An 18,676-nucleotide genomic window follows, 5' to 3' on the forward strand; every position below is an offset into this window, starting at 1 on the left:
AGCGTCCAACCTCTGGAAACTCTAGCGAGGGGAGATCCGATGACAGTGGGGAAGAAGCTGCAATGTTCTGGAAAATGCGAGAAAATAGTATGAAGAAGTTCTTCTCAGCTCAATGGGCACAATAGAAACAAGGAGCTTACGTTTGACCGGAGAGGCTTTGATGGAACGTAAGCAGCAGGAGGCTGTAGTGTGGGACGTTCAAACTCAGATCCTAACATTGTCCATATTGCAGGTTGAAGAGAAATTAAAACAGGCTATGAGCGAAAACTACACCGAGCTGGATGGTTTACGGGGAAACTTTAGTCTGTCCTCAGAAATTTGGCTTAAGCAATCACGAAATTGAACAGTACAGGTTTGACCATGAAACGATAAAAGAAGATGACCTACCATGACCTACCTGGTATAAAAAGGCTCAAGGGGAGAAGATGACCCAGCAGAAAGTCATGGAGTCAATTGTGCGTCACTTGAGCAGGGGTTTGCTGAGGTGGGGAACACAGTGCTGGAGCTCTGTGTTCTCAGTTATTTATTTTTAATTACTTTACAAAAAATTTGAAATACCTGTTTTCGCTCCTTTAATCCATGCTATTGTGTGTAGATTAATGATGAATAAATGAATTTAATCAATTTAACAATAAGGCTTTCTGAATGCACTGTATGTTAACCCATTCATTCCTGGTATTATTCTCGTAAACCTCCTCTGGACCCTCTCCAGCTTCGGATATGAGGCCCAAAATTGCTCACAATACTCCAAATGCGGTCTGACACCCCAGCGGTAGGATTTTTGACTTCTCTAACTTCAAGTAACCCTTGCTTTCCCTCTCTCCATCCCTCCCCCTTTCCCAGTTCTCCCACCAGTCTGACTGTTCCCGATTACATTGTATCTGTTTGCTTTGTTGTCACCTTCCCCAAGCTAACAATGATCTATTCAGTGTGATGAAGGGTCTCGACACGAAACGTCACCCATTCCTCCTCTTCAGAGATGCTGCCTGTCCCGCTGAATTACTCCAGGTTTTTTGGTATACCTTCAGTGTAAACCAGCTTCTGCAGCTCCTTCCTACACAGAGGAGAGGTATTCATTTCAGACTTTGTGTATATCTTGTATTTCCACATAGAGATGTTTCCCTAATAAGTCTAGCGGAATCAAGGGATATGGGACGAAGGCAGACACGGATTACTGATTGTGGATGATCAGCCATGATCACAATGAATGGCGGTGCTGGCTCGAAGGTCGAAATGGCCTCCACCTGCACCTATTTTCTACATTTCTAACCTTTTACTGGTTGCTTTGGACCTGTCCTTAATATTGTCTGCCAGTGATTCTTTTGTGTCCCTCTTTGCACGTATAATCAAATTTTAATTACTGCTCTATACCTCTAACACTAGAAGTATTCAGCCTGGGTGGTACGTTGTCACAGCGGTAGAGTTGCTGTCTCTCAGTGCCAGAGACCCGGGTTCGGTCTTGACTACGGGTGCTGTCTGTACGAAGCTTGTACCTTCTCCCAGTGACCTGTGTGGGATTTCTCCAGGATCTCCAGTTTCCACCCACAGTCCAAAGGCGTGCAGGTTTGTAGGTTAATTGGCTTAGTATAATTGTAAATTGCCCCTAGTGTGTGTGGGATAGCGTTAGTGTGCGGGGATCGCTGGTCGGCGCAGTCTCGGTGAGCCGAAGGGCCTGTTTCCCTGCTGCATCTCTAAACTAAAACTAACCATCTTGTGGTTTCACATGGATTGGTCCCCAATGGGTCTTATCCCTTTACTGGATAAACATAAAATGCTTTGGACCTGTTCTGAATCTTGTCTACCAGTATTACATTGTATTGTTCTTTGCACTTGTAATCAATTTTTAATTTCCACTCTATACTTCTAATACAATTTTACCCCCTATTCCTTCTATATACTTCCCCATTTTGATTCAATTCTTAATAACTTTTCTCTTCCAAAACCAATAGGATAAATGGCAAACATCGATAGTGTGACAACAATTCTATCTCACTTGAACCAGACCATTATTTTTTCTGAAGATACAAAGAATCCACCGGGTGGCGGCAGCAATGGCTGCCTCGCCAACAGTGTGTCTGTCCTTTCCTGCTTTGTGTTTTAATTGTATAAGTTAAATGTATGTTTTTAGTGTTCTTTAGTTTGTTTTATGTGGGGGGGAGTTGGGGAAACTTATTTTAATCTCTTACCTCGACGGAGATGCGATTTAGTTCCGCATCGTATCTCTGTCCGCAGTGCCGTCTAACATCGAGGAGTTGGAGGCCTTTGCTGGAAACCGATTTTGAGAGCTCCAACCGCGGTCGCCTTCAGGATTTTAACATCGCGAAGCCTACGATCCCGTTACCAGGGATCAACCTTCAACCGTGGGTGTTTGTGGACTTAACATAACGGAGCTCACGGTCTCTGGTCAGAGACCGACTTTGGGAACTCCAAGCCGCAGGAGCTTTGACTGCCCGGACGCGGGGGATTCGACCGCCAGCTGCGGGAGCTACGATTGTTCTAATTGCGAATGGTTCGATTGCCCGGACCGGACCGCGGGAGAATAAAGAGGAAGTAGATTAGACTTTTTTTGCCTTCCATCACAGTGAGGGATGTGGAATCTGATGTGGTGGCCATTTATGATGACTTTTATGTAGTTGTGTGTCTTGTTGCTTTTTTTTCGTATGTGTGTATGGTAATTCTGTATTAATTGGTACATGTGACAATAAAGACCTTTGAAACCTTTGAATACTTGCAGATGCTGTATTTTTGCTTAGAACAAAGTGTTGGGATTAATTCAAAGGGTCAGGCAGCATCGCTGGAAGACATGGATAGGCGACGTTTCAGGTTGGGACCCTTCTTCAGACTAATGTAGTAGGGGACAGAAAGCTGGAAATAAAGTGAGTGGGGGGGGGGGGGGGGGGGGGGCTACTTGACAGGCTTTGTCCTGCCCCATCTCTTCAGCTTTCTCCCGCCTATTTTGAAACGTCACCTGTCCACATTATACAGAAATGTTGCTTGAACTGCTGAGTTACTCCTGTACTTTGTGTTCTATGCATTATCCTTTCAGAAATAAACTGCAACTTTCCAATGGACTATTGTTTCAGATGATGCGTCACTGCTTCCGCATTTAAAAGCATGTATGCCTGGTTGACATTGTATTGCAATTAATATATGGCTTATTCCAACAGAAACTAATTTTTGAATTAAACATCATAGATGCACTTGGATTAATAATTTGTGTATGTGTAAACTTTGACGATTTGTTGGGAAATCAGATTCTTGTTCTGGGAGAATTGAGTAGTCACCGGAAGCCACAAATCAAGGTTCCCTCAACTCCCTGGTTAACTCGTCACTTCCCACAAAACCACCCCCTCCCCAGGTACCTCCCCCTGCAATGCAGTAGATGCAGTACCTGTCCCTGTACCACCTCCCTCAAATCTGTCTAGGGACCTCGACAGTCCTTTCAGGTGAGACAGAGGTTCATTTGGACCTCCTCCACATTGATCTGTTGTATCCGCTGTTCAAGATGTGGACTCTTAAACATCGGCGAGACAATATGTAGACTAGGCGATCATTTCGCTGAACACCTCAGTCTGCCTGGACCTAACTGATCTCCCAGTTGCTAAACACTTTAATTCTCCTTCCCATTCCCACACTGACATTTCTGTCCTAGGCTTCCTCCATTTTTATAGTGAGGCTAAAAGCAAATTGGAAGAACATCTCAAATTTTGCTTGGGTTTCTCTAACTTCATTTCTCTAACTTCTCTAACATCAGGCAACTCCTGCATTTCCTCTCTCCACACCCCCCCCCCCCCAAATTGCACCAGCTTCTCGTTCTCACCCAACAAACAGCTAACAATGGCCTGTTTCCTTTATCGTCATTACTTTTTTTTGCATATCTTTCATTCATTGTTCTATCTCTCTCTTCATCACCATCTATATCTCTCGTTTCCCTTTTCCCTAACTCTGTCTGAAGAAGCGTCTCAACCCGAAGCATCACCCGTTCCTTCTCTCTAGCGATGCTGCCTGTCGCGCTGAGTTACTCCAGCTTTTTGTGTCTACTCTCTCTTGCGTATTGATCAGGATATCTGAAAACTGGGAGGCAGAATAACATGTGTGTTTCCATCTGGGAATATCCGTGAGGAAAATGTGACAAAGAGAGGGCAACAGAGATAGAAGAGCAAGAAAAGAAGGGGGAAATGTTGTTGGAAGAGAGAAGGGGAGGAGGTATTTGGACAGAAAGAGAGGGAGACGCTGCAGGGAAAAGGAAGAATGAGCGAGAGCCAGCTGAGCAATGGGAGAGGGATTTTGGAAAGAGAATAGTGTTGGTGAGCAGGAAAGAAGGAGAGAGGTGACAAGAGGGGGAGGGGTGACAGAAAGGGGGCAGAGTCATCAGAGAGGAACGCTAAGGTGATTAGGAGAGGTGAGCGGTGTTGGAATAACGGAGAGAGGTCCCGCTCCGCTGGAAACAATCTTTGGCGACGATGCCGCCGCATTCGGTTTGTGACCGTCCAACCCACCCTCGTCACGTGACGGGGCTTCGCTCTATGATCTTTGGCTTCAACGGCCCCACCCCCTCCTCCCGCTCGCCACGTGACGGGGGGACAGCAAGGGAGGCCGCTCCGTCCCACCATCGTCACGTGATGGGCGGGGCTGCAACTGAGGTCGCTCCGACCAACTAACCCCAGTCACGTGATGGGCGGGGCTGCAACGGCCGCGCCGCGAGCTGCAAGTGGCCAACAGTCACCGACGTCATTGAGTGTGAAGAAGCGTCGCCGCCGGTAACTAACGTGGCCCCTCCTCCATCTGCCCCCTCACTCACTCACTCACTCACTCACTCACTCACTCACTCACTCACTGTCCACAACTCTACCCTCTCACATCGTCGTGCGTGACGGGGACTTTGTTCTCAACGGCCGCCCGACTTGGCGGGAAGAGGCAGCGCGCGGGGACGCAATGGGGGGTGAAGGTGACAACCGCAAGGTGCTCGCTCCAGCTTTCGACGCCCGTTAACCTCCCGCCGACCCAACTATCGACGACCGTTAACATTCGTCTTCCTCCTCGACGCCCGTTAACCTCCCGCCGACCCAACTATCGACGCCCGTTCGCTCACACCCTCTCAAATGTCGACGCCCATCAACCGCGCGGTCGAACTGTTGCCGGCCCTTCTCACCCGTACATTCACATTCAAACAATTGTTCAACGCCCGTTAACCGCCCCCTCCCCAACTTAACTGTCGACGCTCGGCCGCCCAGATGTTGACCCTCCCGCTCATTAACGAACCCCGACTGTCAACGCTCGCTCCCGGGCGGCCCAGACCAGCGCGTTCCCGGCCCAGACCAGCGCGTTCCCGGCCCAGACCAGTGCGTTCCCGGCCCAGACCAGCGCGTTCCCGGCCCAGACCAGCGCGTTCCCGGCCCAGACCAGCGCGTTCCCGGCCCAGACCAGCGCGTTCCCGGCCCAGACCAACTGTCAACGGTCGCTCCAACATCTTTGGCAGCCCCGCCCATCACGTGACGAGCGTGGGGCGGGGCGGCCGTTGCTATTCCCCGGCCATCACGTGACTGGGGTTGGTTGGTCGGAGCGACCTCCCTTGCTGTCCCCCCCGTCACGTGGCGAGCGGGAGGAGGGCGTGGGGCCGTTGAAGCCCCACCATGTGACGAGGGTGGTGTCGGACGGTCACGAAGCAAATGCGGCGCACCGTCACTGTCCCCGTCACGTGGCGACCCCGGGAGAGTCCGTTGCTCCCCCCCCCCCCCCAAATGCCGAGCGGGGTTGGGTTGGTCGGTCAAGTCCCTCCCTCGCAGCGGTCGGGCTGGTCAAATGCTGCGGGGACGGGAGCGACCCCCTTCCCTCTCACTGTGCCGGTCACGTGCCGCGGGGGTCGGACTGGTCTCGTGTGAGCGGAGCGGGCCGTTGCTGCCCCCTCGCCCCGTCACCTGGTGAGCGGGAGCCGGGCCGCTCGATCGCATAAAGCCGTCGTGGGCGTCACGAAGATAGACTATAGGATCCTGTTCAACGCCATCGCAAAGCGGGTCAAGTCTGTTCCTGGACAGTTGATCCATCTGGATCAAACCTGTGCTGCACCTGGGAGGAAAATCTCAGGCAGCCTGGCTCTGCTCACGGATACCATTGACTACGTGCAGGACAGAGGACCCTAACCCTAACCCTAACCCTGCCTGGTCAGCTGGGACCAGGAGATGGCTTTCGTCAGCATTTTGCAGAAGTACATGATGGACATCCTCTCCAATTTGGGGGTTGTGCAGGGGATCAGGAACGAGATCCAACTGCTCTACACTGATGGATAGCTTCCCTATCATATCTGGAGTCAGGCATAGTAGCCCACTCTCACATTTTTTTCTCACAGAGAGTGGTGAGTCTGTGGAACTCTCTGCCTCAGAGGGCAGTGGAGGCGGGTTCTCTGGATGCTTTCAAGAGAGAGCTAGATAGGGCTCTTAAAAATAGCGGAGTTAGGGGATATGGGGAGAAGGCAGGAACGGGGTACTGATTGGGGATGATCAGCCATGATCACATTGAATGGCGGTTATGGCTCGAAGGGCCGAATGGCCTACTCCTTCGTCTATTGTCTATCTTGTTTGTGTGCTTTATAGACCCATTTGCCAAACCATCGGGAAAGACTAGAGCATATCATTACTGACACTGCCAGTGGGGGCACTCGGGTCAAAACCTCCCTGCACATGGATGATGCTGCCGTCTTTTGATCGGATCCACAGTCGGTCCGCAGAGTGATCAGCATCTTTTGAGTCGGCATCGGGAAAATAACCGCTTTTAATAGCACATACAGCAAAGGAACGTGCCCTTTAACCCACAATGTCCTTGTTGAACACGATTCCAGGTTAAACTGCATAAGATTCATATCCCTCCATTTCCTATATATCCATGTGCCTATCGAAAAGCTTCTTAAATACCAATGCCGTATCTTCCTCTACTACCAGCCCAGCTAGCACATTCCAGGCTCCCACCACCCTCTTGTGTTTAAAAAAGAAACTCACCCTGCAGGTCTCCCAAACATCTTTCCATTTAATACAGAAACATAATGGGCCAAGCTGCAGTTTGCTGTTCAGTTAGGGTCAGCTGCTTAGTGCATGTATTAGGCTGACTGGGCAGCCCGTGGCTGGCATATGTGTTCTGAGATGCTGCCTGATCCGCGTAGTTACTCCAGCGCTTTGTGTCTTTTTTGGCAAACCTGCAACTGCAGTTCCTTGTGCCTCCAGTGAAGCATGAAACTTGAATGATTACTATAGCTGTGAAGGGTAACTGTGCCCACACAACTCTGCCATTAGCTTGCTGTATCTCCCACTGTACATCACACAAACTGTCCGCATTTGGCACTTTTGTGGTCTGATGCTCGTGACCGGTTTTTCTGCGTTTCTAGGAAAACTAAGACTGAAACTGCAAAAATAATTGCCCTTCTCCATTCCAGTCTAGGATGAGGAACCCACTACAACCCTTGAACAAGTTCATAAAATCCTTTGCAGATATCACCGCTGGCATTGGAGTCAACTCTAGTATTTGCTCCAGGCATCTCGGTACATCAGAGCACCCAGTGCAAGGCTTGTGGTCATTACAGAGGTTCTGGCTCTGTACTCAGCACTGACTGTGCCCAGCGAGACCATTCGTCCTGTCGTCAACGCTGCAATCCCTTTACAACTGCGCACAGTCGCTTCGTTGATCGGTGAGTGAAACAGATTCACGCCCCAGTCTCAAGAAACTAAATTTGTGGGAATCTTGAGCAAAAGCACTTTGTGTTCTGCTCATAGTATATCAGGGTGTGTATCCAGCTATGTATGTGTTGATTTTCTGAGTGCTAAAGGCAGGGGTTCATCCTGACCACAGCACTGATAGTGCACTATAGTGTAGTCATTCCACACTGTGACAACGTGATCAGAACATTGCACCATAATTACCTGCACATTTCTGAACATAAAATAGACATTGAAGGTGTGTTGTGTTTTGTAGCAGCAAATAGTAGGGCTGTGAACACTGAGGATATGTGTTACATTTAGTTTGAAGAAGGAACCTGACCCCAAACGTCATCTATTTATGCTCTTCAGAGATACTGGCTGACGTGCTTAGTTACTCCAGCACTCTTGTGCCTTTTAAAAAAAATGTTACATCATCAGCAGTTCCATGGTGTCTACCTTGTATATTTTGCTTCAGCTGATTTTATGGTGCTTTTGCCATTCCAAAAAGCTACCAGTTATATCACGGGCCTGCCTTGATCTCGGTCTTGTTGCTTTGGATGGAGGTTTCCTGCTGAACAACGGGCTCCTGGGTGGGGGAAGTGTTAATTTACCCATGCAGATGTCTCGGGCGAACACGAGAGTCCCGTGGACACACTCGGGAGCCCAGAGCAGCAGGTGGAATGGAGTTACAAGAGTTTCAAGCCTGCAGACTTTAGTGGGCGGATGATTTTCTTTATTTAAAATATAAACTTTATTCCGAATAATTAATATATACAGAACAGAAATTGCGCAAAACTGTATACAGTAATTTCTGTATACAGTCAGCAGTATTTGCATCCCCCCCCCAACCCCCATGCCCCACAGCAGACAGGTCCTCCTCTACAGAGCCTTGCCGTTGACCTCACCTCACCAAGAATGTCTTTCACCGAGTTGATGATTTTCCAGCAGCACGTCAATGTGTCATTGGGTACATCCCATGAATCAGAAAGTCCTCTGTTATGGGTCTGTTAGGGATGAACTGGGACAAGGTGCCTTTGCATCAGGATCTGAAATCACTCTCTGACGAGGTGGGAGATTGTCTCCTCCCCGTAACAGCCGTCCGGAGGGCTGTGGCATCCAATGTTCCGTGCTGACCACTGCAGATCACTTCACTTTCTATCCAATCTCTGCACCTCCTAATTTTGCTCATCAATTCACCCCACAAACTCTCTGCAGTCTCTCTTCATAACTCTCAGACAACAACCACATAATGTCCCAGCATATCTCCTCTGCAACCTCGCCATGGATCATACCTTTCCTATTGTGTGGTGAGCGAACTTCAGACCATAGTACGGAGGTCATGTGGCAATGAGGATGTATTAACTCTCCAAAGGATACAGAGAGACTGAGTGAGTAGATGGACAAATGGAATTTAATATGGGGAAGTGTTTCATCATGCACTTGGGTAAGAGGAATCTGGTGAGTTTCGATTCTGTGACTGAAATGGAAACCTGGCCAGGGAGGTTCAGATGTTTTGTGTGAGGGGAACATGTAGTTTTGGAGCAACAAGTTCACAAGTTATAGTAGAATTAGGCCATTCGGCCATCGAGTCTACTCTGCCATTCAATCATGGTAGATCACTGCCTCCTAACCCCATTTCCGTGCGTTCCCATCACCCTTGACACTCGTTCTAATCAAGTTTGTCTATCTCTGTCATAAAAATATCTTACGGCCTCCACAGCCCTCCGTGGCTATGAGTTCCACAGATTAACAACCCCCTGACTAAAGAAGTTCCTCCTCACCTCCTTTCTAAAAGTGCACCCTTTAATTCTGAGGCTTTGACGTCTGGTCGAGACTCTCCCACCAATCCTTTCCACATCCACTCTACCTATGCCTTTCATTATTCTGTATGTTTCAATGAGGTCCCCCTTCAAACTTCTAAACTCCAACGAGTAGAGGCCCATTGCTGTCAAATGCTCATCATATTCTAACCCACATTCCTGGAATACTTCTTGTAAACCTCCTCTGGACCCTCTCCAGAGCCAGCACATCCTTTCTCAGATATGGGGCCCAAATTTGCTCACAGTTCTCCAAATGCAGCCTGACTCACAGGGTCCCTGGACAGAGTCGAGGGAGGAGCTATCGGGACAGGTGTTTCATTTCCTGCGTTTGCAGGGGAAGGTACCTGGGGAGGTGGTTTGGGTGGGAATTCGTCTGTAACTCATTTTCATCTGGCCCACAGCTAACAATGGCCTGTTTCCTTTACTTTGTTGCATATCTTTCATTCATTTGTTCTATATCATTGTCTATATCTCTAGTTTCCCTTTCCCCTGACTCCCTGATCTGTAGTCAGAGGATTTAGTGAACTAATAAGGGTGAGGTTTTATTGATTGTGAGCTGTCTTTCAGATATCCATCTCCAGTGTGCGTTGACTGGATTCAGCTGGTCATGTTTTATTCCTTTTTCTGTTTCAGATCACTGACATTTCCTGAGTCTCCACATCTGGTTTAGTGATGAGTGATCTCTTGCAACTGTCCGCTCTGGGTCGCCCTTTCCAGTTGGGAATGCTGTACGATTGCTGATCAGATAGTCTGATCCCAGGTACTGGAATGTTATTACATGAATCAGAGGTGGTCAATGCAGAGCCATGGGTTCAGATGACCAATCTCACATTGGTGACTACAACTCTGTGTCAGTGCAGTTTTGCAATGGGATAAGCATAGTGTGTGAATTAGGTGAAACAATAAGGCTGATTTTTATATTATTGCGACTTGTTGTTTTGGGAAGTTAAACCAGAGCAGAATCCACACAGTGAATGGTGGAACCTTTGGGAATGTTGGAGAATGGAGATCTAGCAGTACATAGTTCCCTGAAACTGGCATCAAGGTGGTCAAGACAGCTTTTGCTCCATTCCTTTTCATCAACCAAGGTATTGAGTATAGGAATCGGGATGTTGTTACAGTTGTACAATACATTGGTGAGACCATATTTGGAGTATAGTGTTCAGCTTTGGTCACCCTGCTACAGGAAGGATGTCATTAAGGCAAGGCAAGGCAAGGCAAATGTTATTTATATAGCACATTTCATACACGAGGCAGACTCAAAGTGCTTCACATAAAAACATGTCACACAATAAATGAAATAATAAAATGAAATAAAATAGAAGAACTTAAAGAAAAGAAAAGCAAAATTAAAAATGCATTATAAAAAGTGCAAAAGTTAAAAGTGCAATGTAGTTAAGATTTAGCTGAAAGCTAAAGTAAACATAAAAGTTTTCAGTCTTGTTTTAAAAGTGGTCAAAGTTGAGGCAAGTCTTAAATCTTCAGGAAGTTTATTCCAGCTATTTGTTGCATAGTAACTAAATCCTGCTTTCCCATGTTTTGTATTTACTCTGGGAATCACTAGCAGATTGGTTTCAGAAGATCTTAGCGGTCTAGAAGGCTTATATAGTGGAAGCATGTCAGTGATATACTTTGGCCCTAAACCATGTAGTGATTTATAGGTGAGCAGCAGGATTTTAAAATCAATTCTCTGACATACAGGGAGCCAATGTAAGAATTTAAGAATTGTTGTAATATGCTCAAATTTTTTGGTCTTTGTTAGAACTCTAGCAACAGCGTTCTGAACAAGCTGTAGCTGCCTGACAGTTTTTTTTTGGAAGACCTGCAAGGAGACCGTTACAATAATCTAGCCTACTATTAATAAAGGCATGTACGAGTTTTTCTAAGTCTTGAGCTGACATGAGTCCTCTTAATCTTGCTATGTTTTTGAGGTGATAGTAGGCCGATTTTGTTACTGATTTGATGTGACTGTCGAAATTTAAATCTGAATCCATAATGACCCCAAGATTTCTGGCTTTGTTTGAAGTTTTCAGGGACAGAGAGTGAAGGTGTTGGGTTACTTTAAGCCTTTCTTTTTTAGCACCAAAAACAATTATCTCCGTTTTGTCCTTATTTAGTTGGAGAAAATTTTGGCACATCCAGTCTTTGACTTGCTCAATGCACTGGCACAACAGATCTATGGGGCGATAGTCATTTGGTGATAGCGCTACATAGATTTGAGTGTCATCGGCATAGCAGTGGTGGTCAATATTATTATTTCGCATGATTTGCCCTAGTGGGAGCATGTAGATGTTGAATAAAGAGGGCCCTAAGATCGAACCTTGCGGTACTCCACACGTCACGTTGGTTGGTTCTGATACAAAGTCGCCAATGGAAACAAAATAGTTCCTATCTTGTAAATATGACCTGAACCAACTTAAGACTGTGCCTGAGAGCCCCACCCATTTTTCCAACCTGTCCAAAAGTATTGAGTGATCAACAGTGTCGAATGCAGCACTGAGGTCTAATAGCATTAATATTGAAACTTTGCCAGAGTCTGTGTTAAGACGGATGTCGTTTACAACTTTAATAAGAGCGGTCTCGGTGCTATGAAGAGGTCGAAATCCTGACTGGAAGTTGTCGTAGCAGCCAGTTGAAGTCAGGAATTGATTAAGTTGCTGGAGGACAACTTTCTCAATGACCTGGAAAGAGTGCAGAGAAAATTTACGACTTTGTTGCTAGCACCTGAGAGCCTGAGCTATGAGGAGAGGTTGGGCAGGCTATGAGTCTGAGGGGTAATCTTATAGACATGTATAAAATCATGAGAAAATATAGGATGAATGCATAGACGCAAAGTAGGAGAATCAAGAACCAGGGGACATGTGTGAGGGGGTAAGATTTAATAGGAACTTGAGGGACACCTTTTTCCATTCAGAGGGTGGTGGGTGCATGGAACGAGCTGCCAGAGAGGTAGCAACAGCATTTAAAAGATACTTTGACAGATCCATGAATTACACATAGATAGTCTTATGGGCCTTAACACTGGGACTAGCTTAGGTGGGGTATGTTGGTCAGGCCAAGTTGGGCTGAAGGGCCAACTGCTGACTGTATGACTCTATGAACCTATATATATATATAGGCATCACCTGGCATAAAGTAGACCGGGGAGCAGCTACTTGCAGGTTAGTGGACATCTGGTAAATAGGAGTCATTCAGGACAAAGTATTCCCATGAAGCGGAAAAGTAACAACACTAATTCCACTGGACCCAGGACATCAAGGTGTAATGAAGGTTGAATATAGGAGATTGTATGATAGGAATTGTAATTTTAATTAATTTATTAGCCAAGTATGTAAAACATACAAGCAATTTGATTTGCCATAGTCATACCAAAAATAAAAAGCAACAAGGCACACAACTACATTAAAAATAATAATTTAAACAACCACCACAGCACATTGTGATGGAAGGCAATAGCTGTATTAGCTTCTTCCCTCCTTTTAATCCGCGGTCAGGGCAGTCGAACCATCCACAGTTGTGGCGATCGAAGCTCCCGCGTCAGGGCGATCGAAGCTCCTACAATCAGGGCGATCGAAGCTCTCGCAATCAGGGCAATCAAAGCTCCTGGTCGATCCTTAACCAAGGGACTGCGAGCTCCACGATGTAAAGTCCGCAGTTGGAGTTCCCGAAGTCGATTCCCAGTAAAGGGACTGCCAGCTCCATGATGTTTGGCCGCAGTGCGAACGGATACGATACGGAAAAATTTACATCTCCGTCAAGGAAAGAGATAAAAAAAGCTTCCCCCCCCCTTCGTATAATGCAAAACTAAAGATTACTAAAACATACATTTTACAACAGACTAAACAACAAACGAAGAAAAGGACGAGACACACTATTGGCGAGGATACCATCGCACGGCGCCACCTGGTGGAAAAACTTGCAATTCTAAAAAAATAGAGAACTTAAACATGGTTGAGGGAGGGATGTGCGATGAACTTCAAAAATAATCAGGAAAACAAAGTAGGTGAAGGGAATACTAAGTATTACTGGGAGACAAGGTTAAGGAAAATGCCAAAGAATGTTAGGTTATATAAAGGACAGGAGAGTAACCAGATAAAAAATAGGGCCCATTAAACTAAAAACTGTTTATGGAGTTAGAAAAAATAGAAGCGGTCCGTATTCACCAATGAAAAGTACATGGCTGTAAAAATTGGTTAATCTGGCATCTTAATAAATAAAAGGGCTACGTCATTTTGTTATGAGAGAGAATGTCTCAGTGTGCTTAACAGTGGATAGATCTCATGGCAAGTTGATGTTTTGCAAATGACAATGGGAGACCAGGGAGGAGAGAGCTAGGGGGCCAGGCAGAGATCACAGGTGAAGTGCCAGCCTCAGCAGGTGTTGGACAATATTCAGGCTTCCCTCAAGTTTACAGTGTTGATCACTTTTTTAATTCTGTAGGCATCACCCTGTGGGACTTGCAGACACTGCAGAACAACCTTGACCGTCGTGACCAGCCCAGCACTGAGTTTCACATCATTGCATCAGACTCCATGGAGAAGAAAGCCACTGCCCTCAATGTGTCAGCATCACTGAAAGCAAGTTTCCTGGGTGGGTTAGTGGAGGTGAAAGGGTCGGCAAAATATCTCAGTGACACAAAGAAATCAAAGCAACAAGCACGAGTTACCCTTCAGTACAAAGCAACAACCAGGTTTGAACAACTGACGATGAGTCACTTAGGGAGACAGAATATTACCTACCCGAGTGTGTTTGATGAGTTCTCAGCCACCCATGTCATTACGGCAGTGTTGTATGGGGCCCAGGCCTTCTTTGTGTTTGACCAAGTGGCTTCTTCAGCAGAGAACACACAGAATATTCAGGGCAACATGGAGGTGATGATTAAATGTCTTCCTAAGATTGCGATCGAGGGAGAGGCCTCCATAGAAATGACAGAAGAACAGAGCTCTCAGGCCGAGAAGTTTAGCTGCACCTTTTACGGGGACTTCTCACTGAAGAACAATCCCACCACCTACCGAGATGCCATCAATGTCTACGCAACACTCCCACACCTGCTGGGCTCAGGTGGAGAACATTCAGTGCCTGTCGCAGTCTGGCTCTATCCTCTCAATAAACTGGACACCAAAGCTGCTCAATTGGTGAGGGAGATCAGCGTGGGACTGGTCAATCGCTGCCAGTGTGTCCTGGAACAGCTCAGTGAGGCCGTGATGAGGTGCAATGACCTGATGAAAGACAGTGTCGCAGTTCAGTTTCCTGAGATCCGGGACAGGATACTTCAATTCCGAGAGATGTGTCTGGAGTACAAACTGGTTTTCCAAGGGACCTTAGCCAGAGTTTTGCCGTCCATTCGGGGCGGTGGGAAGGAGGAAGGGTTGCTGGCGGACATACTGAAGAACAGGGAGCAGTCACCATTTAAACACCAAGCACTGACCACATGGCTGGATGACAAGGAATGGGAGATGATGGTTGTGGGACTTTACCTCAGGATAATGAAAGACATACCTGTTGTGAAATCAAGGAGAGAGTTGCATAAAGTGTTGATGGGTCCAGTAACAGACTACGTGGTCTGCTTCACATTCACAACACTGCATCAGGAGGATTTCTACCTGACGGAGGCAATCAACTACCTCCAATCTCTCACAGCCGAGAAAATGCAGATGCCACCTCCTGCTGATGGAGCCTGTACAACACAACACAACGAGCGCTGGTTTCACTCATTGGCTATAACTGAGAAGATGAAGGAACGGTCCAAATTGTTCCTGGATTTTGCCACAGCCAACAGTGGGAACGGGAGAGTAAAATTCCTTGTTGGATCCGCACAGGATGACAGTAACGTGGGTGCGTCTATTTACCTGTATGGGGGAGGGAGTGTGAGGAGCCGATGCTTTGAAACCCCGTCTCAGCCTGAGAGACCAACAGCGAGTGGGACAACACACGACAGTGTGACGCTGCAGTTAGAGCCACCCACATGTGGTTCTGATGAGTTTGTGGGCTACAAGGTAGAGTATCGAGGTAGCCAGCAGGAGAAATGGATAACACTATGGGATTATGGGAGCACGTTCAGACAACAGACACACAATGCTACTATAATTTAGAGGGACTGAAATCCGAGACAGTCTACAGATTCCGAGTGTCGGCTGATTGTGGAGAAGCAGGTTCCAGTGTCGCAAGTGAGGAGGTTTCAATGAAAACAGAAAATGCACGAAACAGAAAGGCTCTGAAATTTCTCAGCATAGATCAATTAGTAACCAACGGAAGCCCTTCCATTTACAAGCTGAACTTCAGTCTGAAGGAGTGTCTTGACACAAAACGTCACCCATTCCTTCTCTCCAGAGATGCTGCCTGTCCCAATGAATTCCAGCAGCATTTTCTTACTGCCTTTATGAAGGGGCAATCTCCTAACGGTGTACGCATTGTGGAATGCTCCTTCGGAAAACCCACCACAGCAAACAAGATGAAGACAATTATGATTATGGGACCAACTGGGTCAGGAAAGACAACCCTCATTAATGGGATGATCAACTACATCTTGGGTGTGGAATGGGAGGACAACTTCAGATACCAGTTAATACAGGAAGAGACAGGAAATTCCCAGGATGTGAGACTGACCCATACATTCACAATCTACTATCTCCATCATCAGGTAGGATTTCACATTGATTACTCTCTGACTATCATTGACGCACCAGGATTCAGAAGCAAAGATCTGTGTTACATAGAAACATAGAAAATAGGTGCAGGAGTAGGCCATTCGGCCCTTCGAGCCTGCACCACCATTCAATATGATCATGGCTGATCATCCAACTCAGTATCCTGTACCTGCCTTCTCTCCATACCCCCCGATCCCTTTAGCCACAAGGGCCACATCTAACTCCCTCTTAAATATAGCCAATGAACTGGCCTCAACTACCTTCTGCGGGAGAGAATTCCCGAGATTCACCACTCTCTGTGTGAAAAAAGTTTTCCTCATCTCAGTCCTAAAAGATTTCCCCCTTATCCTTAAACTGTGACCCCTTGTACTGGACTCCCCCAACATCGGGAACAATCTTCCTGCATCTAGCCTGTCCAACCCCTTAAGAATTTTGAAAGTTTCTATAAGATCCCCCCTCAATCTTCTAAATTCTAGCGAGTACAAACCGAGTCTATCCAGTCTTTCTTCATATGAAAGTCCTGACATCCCAGGAATCAGTCTGGTGAACCTTCTCTGTACTCCCTCTATGGCAAGAATGTCTTTCCTCAGATTAGGAGACCAAAACTGTACGCAATACTCCAGGTGTGGTCTCACCAAGACCCTGTACAACTGCAGTAGAACCTCCCTGCTCCTATACTCAAATCCTTTTGCTATGAATGCTAACATACCATTCGCCTTCTTCACTGCTGTTGGCGAGATGAAGAGGTCATTTTTCACACCTGCAAGTTCTTGACTTTCCCACATGGTGATCAGATCGATGCCATCTGTTTTGTTGTTCAAGCCTCCCTGCCTTGTCTAACTGAGGCACATAAACTTACCTTTGATAACATTCTTCGTCGTTCTAGCAAAGATATTGCAGAGAGCTTTCAATTAATGGTGACATTCGCAGATGTACGTAGTCCCCCTGTTCTGGAAGCCTTTAAAAAAAGCTAATTTACCCTGGCTCAAAGACAAAAATTATATGCCAGCCCACTTCAAGTTTAAACAATTCAGCCATTTTTGCCCAGCGTCCAACCTCTGGAAACTCTAGCGAGGGGAGATCCGATGACAGTGGGGAAGAAGCTGCAATGTTCTGGAAAATGGGAGAAAACAGTATGAAGAAGTTCTTCTCAGCTCAATGGGCACAATAGAAACAAGGAGCTTACGTTTGAATGGAGAGGCTCTGATAGAACGTAAGCAGCAGGAAGCTAGTGTGGGGCGTTCAAACTCAGATCCTAACATTGTCCATATTGCAGGAAGAAGAGAAATTAAAAGAGGCTATGAGCAAAAACTACACCGAGCTGGATGGTTTACGGGGAAACTTTGTCCTCAGAAATTTGGCTTAAGCAATCACAAAATTGAACAGTACAGGTTTGACCATGAAATTATAAAAGAAGACGACCTACCAGGACCTACCTGGTATAAAAAGGCTCAAGGGGAGAAGATGACCCAGCAGAAAGTCATGGAGTCACTTGAGCGTCACTTGAGCAGGGGTTTGCTGAGGTGGGGAACACAGTGCTGGATCTCTGTGTTCTCAGTTATTTATTTTTAATTAATTTACAAACATTTTGAAATACCTGTTTTCGCTCCAATCTGTGCTATTATATGTAGATTGACGATAAATAAATGAATTTAATCAATTTAAAAATAAGGCTTTCTGAATGCACTGTATGTTAACCCATTCATTCCTGGTATTATTCTCGTAAACCTCCTCTGGACCCTCTCCAGCTTCAGATATGAGGCCCAAAATTGCTCACAATACTCCAAATGCGGCCTGACACCCCAGCGGTAGGATTTTTGACTTCTCTAACTTCAAGTAACCCTTGCTTTCCCTCTCTCCATCCCTCCCCCTTTCCCAGTTCTCCCACCAGTCTGACTGTCCCCGATTACATTGTATCTGTTTGCCTTGTTGTCACCTTCCCCGAGCTAACAATGATCTATTCAGTGTGACGAAGGGTCTCGACCCGAAACGTCACCCATTCCTCCTCTTCAGAGATGCTGCCTGACCCGCTGAATTAATCCAGGTTTTTGGTAACTCCCTGGTTAACTCATCACTTCCCACCCAAACCACCCCCTCCCCGGGTACCTTCCCCTGCAATGCAGTAGATGCAACACCTGTCCCTGTACCTCCTCCCTCGACTGTCCAGGGACCCCGACAGTCCTTTCAGGTGAGGCAGAGATTCATTTGCACCTCCTCCATATTCATCTGTTGTATTCGCTGTTCAAGAGGTGGACTCTTATACATCGGCGAGACCAAATGTAGACTGGGCGATTGTTTCGCTGACCACCTTCGTTCAATCTGCCTGGACCTAACTGATCTCCCGGTTGCTAAGCACTTTAATTCTCCTTCCCATTCCCACACTGACATTTCCGTCCTAGGCTTCCTCCATTTTTATAGTGAGGCTAAAAGCAAATTGGAAGAACATTTCATATTTTGCTTGGGTTTCTCTAACTTCATTTCTCTAACTTCTCTAAATTCACGCAACCCCTGCATTTCCTCTCTC

The 18,676-nt window shown here is 46.6% G+C and overlaps 1 protein-coding gene and 1 pseudogene across 1 annotated transcript in view; both read left to right on the forward strand.

Moving 5' to 3' along the window:
* Positions 1–6,287, forward strand: part of LOC116989981 — a 53,473-nt gene extending 47,186 nt beyond the window's left edge. Inside the window, exons 18-19 of the mRNA XM_033047534.1 lie at positions 5,297–5,715; positions 6,167–6,287. Of these exons, the coding sequence (XP_032903425.1) occupies positions 5,297–5,715; positions 6,167–6,287 (540 nt within the window). The remainder of the gene's footprint in view (positions 1–5,296; positions 5,716–6,166) is intronic.
* A 3,890-nt stretch (positions 6,288–10,177) lies between these two features.
* Positions 10,178–17,518, forward strand: LOC116989982 (annotated as a pseudogene).
* Positions 17,519–18,676: the final 1,158 nt, after the last annotated feature.

Source organism: Amblyraja radiata, chromosome 30, assembly GCF_010909765.2.
Source record: "Amblyraja radiata isolate CabotCenter1 chromosome 30, sAmbRad1.1.pri, whole genome shotgun sequence".
NCBI classification, from domain to species: Eukaryota; Metazoa; Chordata; class Chondrichthyes; order Rajiformes; family Rajidae; genus Amblyraja; species Amblyraja radiata.